Genomic DNA, 18,966 nt, shown 5'->3' with positions numbered 1-18,966 from the left:
TCACAGAGGTATAAAGGGATAGAGAACAGCTCTGGAGAGGACTCAGGTCATGGGAAACTGCCAACCTTATGTTTCAGCCCACACACACGAGTCCCAGAACATCAGGACTAGAAGGTATACTTGTAGAAAAGTTTACAGATAGAAAGATGCAGAGAGGTGAAAGAATTTTCCCAGGATCACATTCACTGGCAACAACTCAGGTCTCTCGACTCCAGTTTAGTGTTGTTTCAATTCATCCATCCATCCATCCATCCATCCATCCATCCATCCACCCACCCATTCACAATATCCATCCATCCATCCATCCATCCATCCATTCACAATATCCATCCATCCATCCCATTCTATTCATTTCTTCCTGCCTTCCTCCGTCCATCCATCCATCCATCCATCCATCCATTCACAATATCCACTGAACACCAACTACCTGTGTGAACCGTGGGGAACACATTACATCTCTAGCCATGGTGCCTCCTCTTGTGGTTAGTGGCAAAGACAGGTATCAGGCAAGGAATCATACAAATTAAAAATAACCATTTGAAGAGTATGGGGAAGGAAACATATAGGGTGAAATCAGAAAATATAATGGAAGGTCTGTGTTCCATGCGATGGCCAAGAAGACTGACGTACAGAAGGGAGATTCAAGCCGAGACCTGAACCATGAGTAGATTGGTCTGATAAGGACCACAGGGGAAGAACTTCCCAGACAGAAGGAACAGTCTGTGCAAAGGCCCTAGAGAGGGAAGAACAGGCAGGAGCCCAATTTTGACTGGAGTGCAGTGAAGAGCAGTACTCAAGGACCAAACAGTGCTGGCCTTGCATGCCCACATGTTTGCTTTCCTCCTGAGTCATGCTGTCAACAGAGGGACAGAGGAAGGAAGGAAGAGGATACACCCATTGCCATTTAAGAGTTTTGAACTCAGTATTCTTTTTTTTTTTTTTTTTTGAGAGAGGGAGAGAGTGGGGATGGGCAGAGGAAGAGGGAGAGAGAGAATCTCAAGCAGGCTCCACGCCCAGCGAGGAGCCAGATGCAGGGCTTGATCCCACAACCCTGAGATCACGACCTGAGCCGAAACCAAGAGTCAGACATTCAACCGACTGAGCCACCCAGGTGCCCCTGAACTCGGTATTTTTATGATGCACAAGTGCCATTCTGACGCGTTAGGGTGAATATTTAAGACTCTGGCTCCAGTAGAGAGCCTTTGAGGTTTCATAAAGCAAAGCGCGACAAGAGGTCTAAGCTTCAGGTTAGGTTAGGTATATTTAGGATTAAATCAGGTTAAATTAGGTTAGAATAAGATCACTCTGGCTGCTCAGCAGAGGACAGGACGTGGGGGGCAAGCATGGAACTCTATCTGGGAGGTCTTTGAGAGTTGTCTAAATGGGAAGAGAGGGAGTCATGGACCGGGATGCTGGGTTAAGAAGGGAGGGAGCAGGGGCACCTGGGTGGTTCAGTTGGTGAAGCATCCAACTCTTGATTTCAGCTCAGGTCGTGATCTCACTGTTGTGGGATGGAGCCTCACGTGGGCTCTGCACTCCATGCAGAGTCTGCTTGAGATTTTCCCTCTCCCTCTGCCCCTCCCCCAGCTTGCTCTCTCTCTCTCTCTCTCTCAAAATAAATAAGTAAAATTAAAAAAAGAGAGAGAGAGAGAGAAGGGATTAAGCAGCGAGCAAGGTCAGGAGACCAGAGCAGAATGGAATGGAAATGCACTTGGATGTGAGCGGTGAGGCAGGAGAGATCCCAAGGACAGCATGCAGGATTCTACTTGAGCCCCCAAGGAGCCAGGGGTGCTGCTGGCTGAGGGCCCCCCGCCTTCATCTGCACAAATGTTAGGTTTTTGTCAAATCTGCCATGACTCAATCGGGGCACAACTGGCATCCATATTTCTGTTGAATGGATGCGGGGCTTGGGCATCTGCGTTCAAGTGCTCTTATCGAAAAACCAGAAAACCATTATGCTCCCCCAGAATGACTCTCCCAGGGCACAAGCGAAAGGATTCATTGGAAAGCAGATGATGAGAGCAAGCGTCTGACATCCATCTTCTTCAAGGAATGAATCCTTTATAAGCTCTGGCCCCCGTGAACCCAATTGCACATTTACGCATTGCTGGAGGAAGGGCCTTCAGGTACGAACCATGAACGATCTGCTGTTAACCTCGGGGAAAAAAAAATCACCTCCCTCTAGCATGACGCACGTCTCCTGCAGATCTTCCTGCAGGTATCATGGAGCATAGGCAGGGGATCAGGCCACTCTGGAACACTTGGGGGTGTTCCAAGTCAAAGGTCTCCTGTGGGAGGAAACTGCCTGCCTGACTCCACGCTGTAGTTCACATCAGGAGGTGTTTCTTCCTGGGATTACCCCAGAGTATCAGAGAACAAGGGGACTTACAAAACTTCCATATTCTGGCTTGCTCAAGGAAACAGGCCTGACACGGGGAGACTTTCCAGACTGTAAGTCAGAAAACCCATGGGTGTGAGGGTAGCAGAGTCTCCATGGAGCATTGGCTCCATGGGCCCACCTGATTCTTTCAGCTCTGTAGTCTACTACATCATGATTGATGTACAGGGAGGACGCTCTTGGTGGGGGAAAATAGAGGCAGGGAGTTGACCCTAAGTTTGCCGTGTCCATCTCTGCCCAGGGAGTCAGCCTCACACAGGGGCCTGCTTAGTATGTGCTGGTTTTGCTTAGTTTTATTTTTTTTTTTTAAGATTTTATTTATTTGGGGGGGTGGCAGAAGAAGAGAATCCCCAGCAGACTCCATGCTGAGCGCAGAGCCTGACATGGGGCTCGATCTCATGACCCTGAGATCATGACCTGAGCTGAAATCAAGAGTCGGATGCTTAACCGACTGAGCCTCCCAGGCGCCCCTTGCTTAGTGTTATTCTTAAAGGCGGAAGAGTAGAACAGAGCAGAAGACAGGCAGTGATAACCGGCTGGAATTCTGACCTCAGCCTGTGTTTTGCCCTGCCTCGGTCTTGGCAGGATTTAGGACACTGCCTCCAACCCACCTTTCCAGGGTCATTTCCAGCTGCCTTCCACTGGTGTCCCAGGGCCCCCATCACTTCCCTGTACCCCGCGAAAGGGGTCCAATGTCACCCTGGCATTTCCATCTCCGTGCCTTTGTTCCAAGGGGCACCCCCAACTGCAATGCCCACCCTGCCCCACTCTTGGCTTGTCACATGCTTCCTGCCCTGCAAGGACCATCCCAACTCCCATCTCCTGTAGGAGGCCCATTTAGGACTCCTCCACTCAGAGAAAAGGTTTCCCTCCTTTAAATCCCCGCGCCTCACCCCCGCCCCCTTGGGATCTATTTTATGGCATTTCCCTTTTGTTTGGCAGGGACAGTACTTCTGGAAGCCAGGCACCATTGTACTCATCTTTGCTCAACCCATAATTAAGTTTTGCTGAGATGGACAAAGCCCCACGATTCCGATATCTGGGACAGGTTGCTCAAGTCTTAGGATGTGTCTTTGCATCACCATTCAGAGCTCAGGTATTCCCCTTAAGGAGGAAATATCTCCCTCCCCTCCTGCAGGACACCCTGGCTTCCCATATGCAGAGACTTCACGGCAAACGAGTCTCCGAAATGGAAGTGACCTTGAAGACCATCAAGAGGACAGAGCTTAAACCCGAAACCCCTCGAGGGTAGTGCTGCTCAGGCTTTTATGTGCATGGGAACCACCTGGAGATCTTGCTGACATGCAGACTCAGTAGGTTCGGGGTGCAGCCCAGGAGTCTGTATTTCTAGCTAGCTCCTAGGAGATGCCAATGCTCTAGCCCTAGCATTATCCCCTGAGGAGTAAGGTTCTTCAGCATTTTAAGCCACTGATAATATGAAGAGCTCCCATTGCTTGAACGCTTAGTGCTCTGGCGCCTGTCATCTCATAGGATCTGCACGTAGCCCTGTGAGGCAGGTGGCACTATTACCTTATCTTACAGATGAATGTCACAGAGGTCAAGGTCACACGGCTGGCAGGTGGGGGAGCTGGGAGTGAACGAGCCTGTCTGACACCAGTGACCCTCTTCTTCTCACCACACTCCTCCTTCCACCAGTATTTAAGGAGGGAAGTTTGCATCACCACCTGGAGGTCAGTAAGACTGAGACAGAGCCCCTGACTCCAGGCAGGAAGGGCTGCCGTGTCATTATTCTGCCACATCCATAATCCGCACAGAAGCTGAGTCACAGAATTCTATGGTTATGTTCCAGAGACCGGCGGTGCCCCCGAGAACTGAGATCATCAGTATTCTGTCCCACTTTGGGGCCACAGTGGAATCCTGGCCACAGACTCCCACTGGCGTAGGGATGATGGCACTCCCAGCACCTTCCCGGACCTGACAGCCCTGTAGCTTCACTGTCAGGGTTCCTGAGACTCTTGGCAGTGAGCAGCAGAGATTGAGGGAAAGCCGATGCCAAGCGCTGGCTCCTGAGAAGGAGAGATGCCCAAGTTGGATGACCAGGCAGTGTCAGGACCAGTGCCAGGAAAAGGATGCACTGGCCACAGACTTGTCCCTGGGGCCAACGGAGGCCATGGGTCATGGCAAGAGAAAAGTTCAATCTGGCGCTAGCAAGCAAGTAGAAAGCAAGCAGAATGTGGCCCAGAGCTGCTAGACCTCTGGCTGAGCACGCTGGTCTCTGGGAAAACCCAAGAACTTGATCCTCTATCCTCTCCCAATGGGGACTTCAAGGGCCCACTGAAATTCGGGGTGCTCTGGGCTTCCTTTGGGCCTCTCCTCCTGCCTGAGCAGAAAAGGAGTCTGGGCTAGCATTTGCTAAGGAGAGATGCTTCAGTAATTTCAATGTACCAACAAGACATCTCTGTCTTGTCTCGCTGCTGAAGGCTACGGCACATCCATCTCTATCTAGATCCCTCCTCTTCTGAGCAGAACACCCAAGGACCCTACAGGTGAGATGGAATTTCCCAAGGCAATTTCCCAGTGCATCCTGAACCCCCCTTGGCCCTGTGTCACCTCTCCCCTCTTCACACCAACCCAGCGGACTGTCCCAGCAGACTGGCCCCACTGCCCATGTGGGCCAATGGTAGCAGGCCCACAGGCAAGCATTAATGGGGACTTTTTTTCTCAACACCATGATTTACGGAGGTAGCATGAGCTGGATGATGGCTTAGATGCCCCATCACCTGTCAGTGTGTGCTGTTTCAACCCAACCACTGCCCTTAGAACAAGGAGAACCTAAGAGGACGGTCAACTTGTGGATGGACATCCTTAGTGCCTCCAAGTGGGTCTCCCAATGGCAAAGAGGGTGGTTCTACCTTAGAAGTGGACCCTTGGATGGCTCAAGAAGTTGGCTCTGGTGAGCACCATGCTCCTCAAGCTCCATCTGCAAGGTTTAACTGCTACCCAAAGGAATCTAGCTGAAGACAGAGTCCTCAGTAAGACTGAGGAGGGTCATAGTGCCCTTTCTGCTTCCTGAGGATGGGGAGGGGTCACTGGTGTTCCTGTTAGCAGGACCCACATAGGAAAGGGGGTTTTGTGGAACAGTTGCCTTTAATGAAGATGGCCAAACTCCCTGAGGTATGGTACTGGGTTTCGTTCTGCCTTGTTTCTTCTTGTTTGAACAGCAGTGATGCTGAACAATGGATTCACCAGGTGAGCATGGAATTCACCGGTCATGCAGACCCATCTTTGCTTTTGACGCAGTCAACTTGAGCCAATTAACCACTGGGCGAGGTTGACGCCATTCTATCAAAATAGGGAATCACACAGATGCCACGTATTTTCTTAAGTGGGAGGCTTGGGTTCAGCCTGTGTGTGGCTGCCTGCAGCACGTGAAATACCACCGAATAAGACTGAGCACACGGAGTCAAAGCCTGGTTCTTGGTATTAGCCATTAATCAAGAGTGAAGAGGAATGGGAAGAGTGGGAAGAGAGTAAACAAAGGGAGCTGCCCCACGATGCAGAGCAGAATGATCTGCAGATGGCTGGGATCTGTGGTGCCCTCAGCTCAGAACCCAAGAGCTCCTCCCTGCTCTGCTCCCACTTTTTCCCGCCCACCTTGGCCTATGGAGAAGTCCAGGAAAGAATGTTCCCACGTGGCCCCACGTGGCCTTCTCAGAGGCCAATCTAAGGCAAGCCAGACCCAGCCTTCCCTCTCTCTTGCTGTACTTCCTGGCTCTCCGTCGCCATGGAGACCAGATGCCTTCGGAGTTCTGTGCTTTATCTGGAGTCCAGCCTTGGAACACCTTGGCTTAGGGAAAGCCCACTCACTCCCCTGGCTCCCAGAGTGGGAAAATAATGAAGATGGATTTATTTCACCATAATGGTTAAGGGGTCCCCTTGCCACAATCCACAGGATGGTCTGAAGGCTCCTGATCAAACCCAGGTGTGGGGGCGGTGCCCTGCCCACCCCTTCTTTCTTCTCTAGAATTGAAGACCTCCTTTCGAACCCTGGGTACCACAGGCAGCTGTGACAGCACCCAGGGTGGGCTGTCTACAGTCGTGTGGGGCCTGAGGAAGCAGGACCCTCACCTCCATTTTGACTGGCCCCTCCGCTTTATTCAGACCCACTCCCACGTTATCCCTTGGACCCTGTCGTGACCCAAAGCTTTGCCACCTCTTACGCTCTATCTTAGCCACCACACTGACCCCAAAGCTCTGGTCCTCGCATTCCCCTGCCCTGGCGTCTTATTCCCGGTAGAACATTTACCCAGACTCGTCACTGGCTAACACCTGTAGACTTTCTGCATGTTAGGACCCATCCCTGGCTTCGTCCCCTGCTCAAGGGACAGGTGCCACTGGCCCAGACCCATCCCTCTGGATCACTTGCTTCTCGTCCTTAGATTTGGGGGCCTGAGCAGCTGGGGTGCCACCGCTGCCCCTGCCCCTCATTGCTGAGACTCCTGAACTAGCATCAGGATGGTCACTTCCATCTCTGATCTCAGCACCCTCCTCCGATGCCCCTAGCTCTTCTGTAGGTAGGGTGTACCCTCCTGCCTTAGCTTCTGCCTAAGACCCTATGGGGAGTCTGGCTGGGCACAGAGCTAGCCTGGTCCCCAGGAAGCGCCATTCAGACAGAATGAGGAGATCCATCCACTCAGGATCTTTCTGCAGGGTCTGGAATGGTCCTACAGGGCGGCAGCTTCCTACATTCTGGCCTTGTCTCAATCTCCCAGCTGATCTCAGGGGAAGTCCTGAGGACTCTGAGCACCAGGGGGTTGGTTGTGCAGAGGCCAGCTCCAGGCAGCAGCATCCTCAGTCTGAGTCTCTGGGCCCTAGAGATGGGTGTGGAAGATACTCTGAAGCCACAAGAACTGGGCCTGCTCATATGTCCTCATTAGGGTGACCAAGTGTCCCCGTTTGCCTGGGACTGAGAGGCTTCTCAGGACACAGGTTTTTCTGTGCTAAAACTGGAACATTTGGGGAAAACTGGGTTGGTGGACCACCCTCCCCCTCACTCAAGCTGATGACCTTGCTTCTCCAAATCGCTGAGCACCGATGGCATATGCCCACCTGCATGCACCTGGGGCCATATACTCTGCCTTCCATCTGCGGAGGATTTCTCTGGTGGATTTTGCTCCTGGTGGAGATCCAGCATCTCCATGGTGGATCCCATCTGCTCTCGCCTACCAAGGACACAACTTCTGAAACACCACCCATCCCCCGCCCCACGTCATCAATTTCCCCTTCTCTACTGGACCATTCCTACCAGCGAGCAAATACACTGGCACTTCTCCCCTCTTAAAACAGAGCAAAACAAAACTCTCTTTACATCACACTCTTCTATCTCCTGCCTTCGTTCCTACTCCGCTTCATGTTAAAACTCTAGAGGGTAGTCTGTACCTATAGTCTAGTCCGCTTCTCCCATTCCCTTATTTTAAAGATCTTTTATAGCTTTTTATCACGGAACATTTCAAACACATCCCCAAACAGAGAGGCTAGAGTAATGAAGCTTGCTCTTCTCATCACCCAGTCTGCCCCAATCACATAGAAGCACAGCCCAGACATCATCCATCCTCTCTTGCCTCCATCAGATACACCTGTGCCTCCCGCCCCCCACTCCCAACTGCTCTGGCAATGCTCACCGATGACCTCCATGTTACCAGCTCATACCTGGTGGTCACTGCTCAGGATTCCACTCACTGGACCTCTCTGTGGCTTAAACAGTTGATCACTGTCCCTCTTGGAAACACCTGTTTTGTTTTCCACTTGATTTCCAAGGTCCCACACTGCCCCGGTTGGCTTGCTTCCAGGTCCCTCCCCATCGCCCCAACCTCTCCATGTTGGGTGCCTGGTGGCTCCCTCCTGGAGCCTTGCTCACCTGGGGAGCGACACCCTCCCTAGCTGATTTCATGCGGTCTCCAGGGCCCACCCGCCAAAAACTCCCATGTTTCTATCCCCAGCCTGGACTTCTCTCCTGAACTTGACATTTCCGCATGGATGCTTTGATTAATAAGCATCTACAACTTAATCACCCCCAAGCTCTGCCTAAACCCTGTTCCTCCCGCAAATTTCCAGCCTCCTAATGCGTCAGACCAAGACCATTTTGTCTTCCATCTTGCCCAGAATGGCAACCAGATCTTTAATAAATGGCCCACTGGCCCTGTGCGCTCAAGCCCCAGCCCTTGTCTGACCCCACACAATCTGGCTCCTTCTGCTCCTTCCTCCCAGCTTGGCCGGGAAGACCCCTCCCCCAAATCCAGGCAGTTTCGATCCTTTACCCCCTTCGGTCTGTGCCCAAAGGTCGCTTTTTCTCTGCAGCCTTGTGGGTGTTCTTTTATGAATTGCAACTCCCTCCCTTTCCCTGTCCTGTTTTGTTCCATAGCTTTGAACCTATCTGACATGCTTCGTATTTTTACTTCTTTCTATTGCTTCTCACCGGCCTGTAAGTGTGTCTGCTGTATCCTCAGGGCCTAGAACAGTGTCTGGTGCACAGCAGGTGCTCATCATACACGTTTCCCTGAAGGAGTCAATGACCAGGGGAGTAGCAGTGTCTGCTACCCTTGCTTTGGAGCTCCTGCCTTTTAGCAAAGGCTGCAGAGATTGCTCTCTGTTCCAAACTCACTCGCTTGCTCTCTCCCTCACACATACACACCCCCTCTATCTGGCTCCTGGCATGGTGGAAAGGGCCCGGGAAACAGAAATAGCAACGGGGAGACAAGCAAGGACCAGTTCATCACATTCACTATGCAAAATGCCCGAGTGCAGAAGACAGCCACAGTAACCATGTGAGCTTTGCTGTCACCACCACTCGCTGCCCGTAAGGACTCTCCCTGGCCTGGCCTGGGATACACGAGTGGAGCTCCCTGGAATTAATGTTACTGACATATGGAAGATTCTGGAAAGAATCTTCCCAGCTCTCTTGACCGACTCAAAAACAGCCAGCCCGACTGAAACGTTAACCAAAATGCTGAAGTCGAATAGGGTCTCTGTAAGTGTGTTCCTTTAGATGGACCCTGAAAATGTATCTGGGTAGACTGAGCTTCCTTTCTGGAAGGAAAGCCCCTGCTCATCTGGGGGTGGTGTCTTACTCCCGGTCCATCTTCTTTTCGTGTGACTTCCTGTCCTGCAAAAATGTGTGCCTCTAGTAAGAACAGCCACTGGCTCTGGAGTGCTTCCCATGCGTGCGTCCCGAGGAGCCACTGCCCATTGAGGCCCCGGCCCTGTCCTCCTCCCTCCATCCCCGGCAGGATGTGTGTGGTTGGGAGCATGAGCTTTGGAAACAGGCCTGGATTTGGAATGAAACGGTACTGACTGCCTGACATTCACTTGTGCAAATTACTCAACTGCTCTACTTTGAGTTTTTCCCCCACCAAATGGGGATGACAAGAGCTCTCCCACGGGGTCATCATAATGGTGAAAATAAGACGGCATGTGTGGAAATGCTGGTACATAGTAAATGCTCAGCAAATAGGAGCCTTTATCATTGGGTTTCCATTGTGGCAGCCTGGGGGATGCTCTGGTTCCCTCAAGACTGTTCTGGGGTCCTATGTGGGGGGTCTGAGTAATCCTGTCCAATGAACAGAGAAAATGGTGTAGGGGGAACTTGTTCCAAACGCGTCGTCACTCTGATCAGCATCTTCCTTGGCCTTGACTTCCATTTACTCCTGGAGGCTGACTAATGGTTATGTGGCCTCCTAAGCTAAAATATGGGGTCTCCTAACAGGACAGAGATAGATCAGGGAGCTTTGGTGGCTTTGAACCTTCCAATGTCTCACTTCTGCAATCCCATTAACCAAAAAACATCCCCTTGTTTAGGCTTGGTCTCAGAAGGTTTAATTACCTGTGTACCTGTGGATCTCATTCTAAAGCATCCTCACCCCCAACTCTCTGAATTTGGATGAGCCACCACTGAAGCCAGGGTGGGTGCACTTCTCTCCCCATGATGCCTGAGGGGGCCTTTGAAATGGCAGACAGGGCTGGCGGCATCCAAGTATCCAAAGAAGGTTCCCAGCGCCATTCAGAATAGGGACCAACAACACACGATTCTCAGATAATCAGAGTCTGCTAGAAATACATGTGAAATTCAGTGATGCAGGCTGGAAGGGCAATGGTATGACCTTCTAAAGGAGGCGTTTGCTACCCCGTCAGTTCTGAGCGTCACGGTGGGGCCACATGGTGGCCACCAGAAGGCCTATCGCCAATGTAGGAAGAAGAGAAAATGGGAATAAAGGAAGAGGTACCCGACAGGCAGCAGAGGTGAAGCAGAAAGAAATAAATAGAAGAAGAAAAGGAAGGGCACAAAACACATGTGATGAACAATGGCCCCATGTTCGACACCCCTGGGGGGTTCCCTGCCCATGGCGTAATTCGATGGGGCCGCTTTGCTGAACTTGGTACCACTCAGAGCTGAACTTGGGTTGCTCTGACGGAAGGGAGGATGGAGCTGGGCCCCTTCCTAGAGATCCAGGCTGTGCAGGGAGAAAGAATTCTGATATTAGAAGGAGATCCCCATTTCCAAAGCTCCCCCCCAGCCCCAGTCTCCTGGCTCATGAAACTTTAGTTATTATCTCAATAGGAAAAGCCACACAAGGTACATTCCTGGAGGAGAGAGGAGGTTTCAGAGGCTGTGAGAGGAAGGGAATGATAAAGAGGATATGGTGGGGGTGATGACTGGTGGAGGCGGTCGGGCCATGCACACACAGGAGGGCTGCATGAGACGCGGACATGCTAATATCAGGGAAATCAGCAGCAGCCACGGCAAAGCCCTACACCCACGGCAGGACAGAGCCTCCCGGAATGACGGTGACCCAAAGGACAGGTAGGAATAGAGAATCACCTCTATGTTGCTCTGATGGAGGTCTATCTAGTTCCTTTGGGAGCAGCCTGGTGTCCACCACCCGATAAATGCACGATCTGGCTCCCCTCTGGCTCGGGTCCCAAGTCCTCTTATTCTCGTCCTTTCTACCCTGCTTTATTCGCACCAGCCCCCTTCCTACTTCTCGGCGCCACAAGAAAGCTTCTACCTCAGGGCCGCCTTCCTGTCGCCTCTGCCTGGGATGCGGGTCTCTGCCCAATTACCACGGTCTCATCCAAGCTGCCTTTCCCTCCAAGACTGGCTCCCTGCCGCAGCATTCCCTGCCTCACACCTGCCTGGGGTTTTCCCCTTGCCCGCGCCGTCAAGAATTTATTTTGTCTGCTTCCCCCAGTGGAATAGGTGTTTCACACAAGCAGATTCTATTTTGTTTACTTCTGAATATTGCTCAGCACCGAGCAGGCCTCGTGAAATATTTGTTGAATGAATGTATGAACCCAAAGCGGCAACATTTACAATATACATACGGAGTTCTTTAGATTGAGCTATTTGGTGTTTCAGCTGCAAGAAGGTGTAGGGGGAACTTGTTCCAAACAAGTGGTTGGTGGGAAACCAACAACTGCCGTTGAGAAGGCTTGGTAAGAGCTGCCATGTTCTGTTTGAGAAATTCAGATCTGTGGCTCTGCCCCATGGATTGTAGGAGTGGGGTAGTCAACCTCCAAGATGGCCCCCAGGGATCCCTGGCACCTGACATTACCACCCTTGTGTAATTCCTTCCCATCTGGAATAAAGCTGACTTGTGTCACCAATAAGATATTGAGCAAATGACAGTGTGTCACCAACAGGCTTGGTCATAAGAGACATCGAGCTTCTTTCTTTCTTTTCCTTGGATCACCCCCTCTGGGGAAGCCCAGCCACCACGCTGTGAGGACACGCAAGTAGCCCATGGAGAGAACGTCGTGGGGAGTAGGGAGGGGAACGAAGGCTTCCCGCCAACAGCCAGCACGATGTGCGTGAACGATCTTGGAAGCCGGTCCTCCGCCCCAGTCAAGCCTTCAGATGATGGAGCCCCTGCTACAATGTTGACTGGAACCTCATGAGAGACCCCAACCCAGAAGCATTTAGCTCAGCTGCTCCCGAATTCCTGGCCCGCCAAAGCTATGCCAGATAATACATTTGTTCGGTATTGTTTTAAAATGCAACATCTTAGATCTGTGTAATTTGTTGCAGAGCAGATGACGTGGGGGTGGGGGCTGGCCGTCCTAGCTTTGAGCTGAGACGGGTACGACTAAGATTGTGTCTTTCGCTGGTTCACCGTGCAGCCCAGCTCCCCTTCTGGTCCCAATTTGATTCTGCAACTTCGAGTAGCCACCTGTGTCCTCAATAAACTTTATTTAGACACAAAGAGACACAACAGAAAATACATACACAGATACAGATATATATATGTATATATATATTTTTCTCTATAGGATGAACAAACATCACACAGGGAATTTAAAAAGTAGTTGCATGGAATGTAAGAAAAAATTGCAAAGTTCCTTGGTCGCTCACACTTAAAACAGACACATATTTCAGAGGCAGACAGGGATAGAGCATCCCTACAACAGAATTCACAGTTGATCTATAACAATACACAGGTGTTAGGAAGGTAGTCAGGAGTCAGGGATCCAGTTACTCTTGATATGACAGAATGCTCACAACACTAGGAGGACTCTGTTTAAACAAAAGACAGAATGGAGGATTCCATATCCCCCCCCACCCCTGCACAGATGCTCTGCAAGCTGTCAGTAGGGCAAAAAGCAGCTCAGCAGAAATGCCACGTAAACGTTCGTCTTGAGGCTTCAAGGTCTGCGTAACCTCTACCTCTGGGTTCACACCGCAGAGAGTTTATACAGACATACTTAGGGACACTGAAACTCTCGAACATGCACGCTGGTTCCAAAACCCACGGTATAGAACGTTGGCATCAGTTTATAAAATGTGGCTTTCAAACGGAAAAGGGGTAAGAGCCGAGAGGAGAACACACACTTTGCAAATGGTGCCCCGCCCACTGGCAGTTTCCTACCAGGTTGCCTGTGGTCCTTCCCACAGGGTCCCTGGCCTCTGGGTCCCGCTCCTCGCCGGGGTGGAAGGCGGGGGGCGGGAGCGATGTCTCTGGCAAGTCTATGGCCCTCTAACGTCCCACCTGTGACCTGTCAAAAGCCACGTATGTCACCAGGACCAGCTGCGTGGTACCACCCCTTGCTTCTCCCTGTCCCGGACAAGCCTCTGGCCTCCACATCATCTTCGCGTTTCAGAGCGGGGCTCCCCTAGGCAACCTGTGTGTTTTAGTAAAAAATGGTTTCCACTGTACCCTTCGTGTGTCCTCTTCCTAACGTGACAAATCCAGAGGAGATGAAGTTATGGAGATCGGGTCCTCCACTTCGGTAAGCATCCTTCCCATAATGTCCTGCAAGAAGACGGGGCAGAGTTATCTGGAAGACTCATAGCAGCAACAATAAGGCGAGCGAGGCAGCTGCCACTCACCCGGCCGGAGTGAGGAAGTCGGTGGCAAACCAGGCAGCTAAGGCAGGAGGGAGAATCCGTCAAGAAAAAAAATATATGTATTATTTTATAAACACATATGATATATATTACAAATATATATACCACATATATAAAAAGTATATATATCAGGTATATATACATGTATGTGTGCGTATATATACGTGCATATATATATATATGTAGTTGCACAACAAAGACGAAAGTTCTGGAAACGATACACAGAAAGCAGAGGGGAAAGGGGTACATGTGGCTTGATTTTGGCATTTCTGACTGAGCGCACCAGAACATCGGTGTGTTTGCCCCCACCATCCTGCCTGTTGTCCCAGCTTCTTCCAGCTTGCCTTACTCATTTGTTTTCTTTCTTTCCAGAGCATGGAGGCTGGGCTAAGTCTGGCCGGGGATGCTCTCTCTATGTGCCTGTTGGTAAGTCCCACCACATCCTACGGGGCTACAGCCTCGCGGCTTAGGAGAGATGCAGCGTCAGCCGACGAAGGCGGGCAGAATGGTGGTTGTCAAACACTGGGAAAATATTTACTGCTTTTCTCTCTCGACTTTCCGCAATAAGATCTTATTCCTTGTCAGCCTAATGTAGCCATCTACCCGTGCGTGGGACTGGTCTGGGGAAAGGTGAGTATGGGCGAGGACCCTGGAAGAAGAAACTCAAAGAGAAAGTGAGTAACACTCTGCTTCTGATGTTCGAAATGGGATTTCACAATGCTCTTGAAATACAGGTAGGGTAAAGAAAAAAGGACTCCGTAAATGCCATCCTGAGGCATAGACCTAGGAACATGGAGAAAAGCCGTCTTGTTGTTGTGTTGCTACAAGAGCTCATTAAAAACTACTTAGAAGTAAGACAGTGTGCAGAATTATGCAGGATGTAAGGTTAGGTTAAAAAGTGGACAGAAAATGGGGCACCTGGGTGGCGCAGCCGACTCTTGGTTTCAGCTCAGGTCATGATTCTCAAGGTTGTGAGATCGAGCTCCGCATAAGGCTCTGCGCTGGGCGTGGAAACTGCTTGAGATTCTCTCTCTCTCTCTCCCCCTCTGCCCCTCCACCCCCTCTCTTTTCCTCTCTAAAAAAAAAAAAAAGTGGACAGAAAATGCTATATTATATATGATCACAATACTGTAAAGAAGTCAAACCAGAGCATTAAAAAAAAAAAAAACAAGATTGAAAGAAAACACATCCAACTGCCAGTAAAAACACTGCCAACTGCCTTCAGATAATTAGAACTTGCGTCTTACTTCTCTCCTTTCAGTGCTTCCATATTTTCCAAGCTTTTTTTTTCCTTTAGTAAGTATGTCTTTTTTATAATATAAATAAGTAAAATAAATTGCTAATGAAAAAAAAAGTATGGTAAATGTAAAGACAACCCAAATCACATCTTTTCTTAACAGGGCGCCCTCCGCCTTGGTAGATCTCAAACACAGGTGCATACTGGAACCATCTAGAAGCTTCTAAAAATGCAAATGTCCAGACATAACTCCGGGGATTCTGATTCCGTTGATCGGGGTCTGGGCTTAGGCAATGACATTTTTAAGAAGGTCTCTAGCTGATTCTAATGTGCCACCAGGAAAGAGAACCATTGCCCTAGGGTAAATGGAGAGATAACCTAGGTTCAGTTTATTCAGGTGGGTTCAAAGAACACTTGTTGGACCCTCGGGGGTGCTTGGCACCACCCACGATCTAGTTAGTTTTGGGTTCCAGAGTCCTCTCTTCCTTCCCTCCCGGTTCCTTCCTCCTTCTCCCATATCAAGAGTCCTCAAACCTGAGTGTGCATCAGAAAAACCAGGAGGGCGTGTTAAAACGGACTGCTGGACCCACTCTCGGAGTTTCTGATTCAGGAGATCTGGGACCAGGGCTCAAGATTTTGCATTTCTATCAAGTCACCCAGTGAAGCTCTTGCTGTCGGGTCTAGGGACCAAACTCTGAGAACCACTGTCCTAGCGCACAAGGAACTTGAGAGAATTTTGCCACCATTTCTGTCATGCCCTCCACTCTGGAAGAGATACTCATTCTTCAGGGCGCACAGCCTTCCACGAGGAGCTCTCTGGCTACGAAATACTGTGGCCACGACCCAGAATTCGACAGAATAGAATTATTAGAGCTAAGAGACGTCTGCCCAGATCCCAAGCCATGTCAGAGCTCCAGAAACCGTCTCTAGCACCTGGAGCAATGCATCTTCATCAGGGATGAAGGGTTCAGGGGGGAAGGGGCGTGTGGAGGGGTGTGCTGCAGGGAGAGAGGGACCCCTATCCTGTAACATGGTCATTTTCTCCCCACCCCACCCCCAGCAATGGCTGGGCAGGAGAAGGAAGTCACAATTCAGAACTGTCATAAATTTGGACCTCATTAATTCAGAACCTGCGATGCATCCTGCAGAACTGGGGCTGGTTTATTTCTGTGCTCTTTTATAAATAAAATTTTTGATAAACAAATCAATACCGAGGAAGATGGAGCATAAACAGTGCCTGTGTTACTTACAAATCATTCTTATCTGTCAGCTGGAACAAGGTCCCTCGGGACTGAACGTTGCCCCAGTGTCTTGGGGCTCTGCTTTGTCTAACAAGCAATGCCAGTTTTCTGATCACCTACTATGCGCCAGGCAGAGAGACAGAGCCTCTGAACATACAGCCTAAGGGTTGGTTTTGGTTTTTTTGGTTTTTTTTTACATCATAGTAGCAAATTTGTAGCATAATGCAGTTTAACAGAGATTTTTCAAAAGGACTATTATCTTAAAATTTTAATCACGACTGCATACGCATGTTGTCTATTCTATTATGATGCCCCCATTTACCGATGGAAAAATGGAAGCCAGAGGAAGATGACTGAGCCAATGGTAGCTTCCAGTTCCTCGCACTCCAAACTGCGTGTCCCTTCCATCATGAACACCTGGCTCCATGTACTCCCCACAAGAGCCTTGTGAAAAGGTCACATTCCCCAAGTTCACGGAGCTAGTCAGCGGTAAATCCCCAAGCCCCGCCATCTTTGTACCTCACCTCACGGTCTGAATGGTCACAATAGCACAGTTGTGACTCTTCTCTGGTGCTTGAACCCAGTGGAAACGCTACCTTGGGGAGTGGTCTGCCTGGTGATGAGTAAGTTCATAGAAGCTGGAGCCCAGGTGGGTCAAGCTTCAACACTGAGGCTCTGAGTTGAGTAAAGGTAAAATATGCTGAGGGGTCAAGACCAAGAGCAGGTGGCGGGAATAAAGAATGTTATGGTCAAATCGGCTTGGAAAATACTGAGTTACATGACATGAAAAGGAAGCGTGAACACCGAGTCTAGGGATCTGTCAATGAGCACCCACCTGTCTAGGGAGAACTGACAATTTTCAAAGGCATCTCTTAGGACACTTGTGTTGGGAAAGCTGCCCGTGACATTGAGTGGGAGAAGACAGGGTGAGAGCTTCAGCTTCTGTTGGAGCTGAGGTCCTCACACTTGAGCACTCACTGGATGGCTGAGCCCCAGCCCCGGGATTCTTGATGTACTAGGTCAGAGGTAAGTTCCATGTATGACAAGTTCCCAGGTGATGCCGCTGAAGGCCACAGGCTCAGGGACCACACTTTATGAACCACTGTGCTGGAACGACCAACAGGTCCCTCTTGAGCTGGATCCAGGGCCAATGCTAGGAGGTCAAGGTCCAGAAGGATCCACATTCTCTCTACCCTCCAGAGAAAGGGTTTTGCATGAGCAAGGGCAGCATGATGAGAAGAACGATCAGTAAAACCAAAGCCCTGAGCAGGTGAGTGGGGTGAACAGAGGGAGTCAATGTCCCCTCTCTGCCCCGGTGATGCATGCAGTCCGGCAGTTGGAGAGATGTGTGATATGAAGGGGTATCACAGAATTCTTTAGACATAACACAAAGAACCATGCCCTTCTCCATCTGGCAGCCACCACCCTAAGTCTATGCCCTTCCACTTGCCATTGAGGCAGGAAGCCGAGCAGTACTCCGCCCAAGAGAAAGAGCATTTCCAGGGAAAGAGCCATACGTCCAGCAGAGCTCCCAGCAGAGGTAAGCGAGAGCTCTGTGAGCACTCTTGCTGAGTAGCATAAGCATGCCCAGGTCCTGGTACAGACACACGCATGGCCACGGCCAGGAACAAGGGTGGTTTGAGGCTGCAAAGGGCACCTGCCGCCACCTGCTGAACCCCAACTGTGCAAAGAAGCACCTGGGTGGATTCTCTACCCTTGATTCTGCCACTGCTCTCTCACCGACACCAGCATCCAGAAGCCTGAAGTCACAGGGCCAGCACTGAGGTTCAAGTTCAACGCGCCCCCCCCCCCCCGCCGCAACCGGCAGGAGGCACTGAAAGCTAAAGAGAGGTCTGAGGCTGAGTTCCTGGAGCCTCTGCGAGGCTGGTGGCCCTGGCAAGGCAGCGACTCTGAGTGACTACAGGGCAAGTTTCTCTGTAAAAGAGATCTGCTGCAAGAAACAGGAGGAAAGGAGGTAATATCTGAATGGTGGTTTCAGGTAAGACGTAAGAGCGGTTTGCCTCTGTGAAGTTAGATCAACAGCCAAGGGAGGGAAAGAGATTGACCAGGATGGTTTGCCTGGGTTGCAAACACAGCCAACAGAGTGTGCATCCTGAAGGAAATCAGCACAGTAAATCCCAACGAGAGATGCAATGAGCACTCAGGGGGGAAGAGGACAAAGAGATAGCAACGATGGGAGAGAAGAGACAGAGAGGACGAGTCAAGGCATTTCCATCAATTTCCAACAGTATTTGCAGAAGAGACACAGAAGGGATAATTCAGAAGCAATGATTAAAAGTTAATAGATTTTTTTTTTTTTCCCTGAGCAGATGGGAAGACTTTAGTCTTTAGATCCAAAGACAAAAGGCAAGATCAAGCAACACATGCCTTAGAAGGGACCAAAATCTAGATATCTGGTGAAATGCCTTTTAAAAATATAAAATAAATAAACAAACAAATAAATAAATAAAATTTTAAAATAAAGGAAAATGCCATCTTCATAAAACACTTTAAAAAGTGGGGGCGGGGGGAGCGAAGCAACCTTTTAAAGAATTTTGAGACCTTATATAAGGCACTGAGAATAATGCGAAACTTGCTAATATTTTTGAGTAGAGATGTTTTGATTCCATTCCTCCAAAACTCATCGAAAATAATGAAAAGAAAGGAGAAGAGGAAAAAAGTTCCACAGGTGGAGAAAAATATCAGACTTTTCATTTAATGGAGGTAGAAC

General features: G+C 50.0%; 1 protein-coding gene across 4 annotated transcripts in view; it reads right to left on the bottom strand.

Moving 5' to 3' along the window:
- The window catches only part of SHISA6 (shisa family member 6), a 270,807-nt gene that overhangs the window by 130,085 nt on the left and 121,756 nt on the right, over positions 1-18,966 (bottom strand). For 2 of the 4 annotated variants that reach the window (XM_036105274.2, XM_078066436.1), the window contains exon 3: positions 13,567-13,662. The exons of the other annotated variants lie outside the window; for them this stretch is intronic. In XM_036105274.2, coding sequence (XP_035961167.2) covers positions 13,567-13,662 — 96 coding nt within the window. The remainder of the gene's footprint in view (positions 1-13,566; positions 13,663-18,966) is intronic. 4 annotated transcript variants of the gene reach the window in all.

Source organism: Halichoerus grypus, chromosome 2, assembly GCF_964656455.1.
Source record: "Halichoerus grypus chromosome 2, mHalGry1.hap1.1, whole genome shotgun sequence".
NCBI classification, from domain to species: Eukaryota; Metazoa; Chordata; class Mammalia; order Carnivora; family Phocidae; genus Halichoerus; species Halichoerus grypus.
Note: the sequence above shows the minus strand (reverse complement) of the source record. Positions and strands in the feature narration are given on the sequence as shown.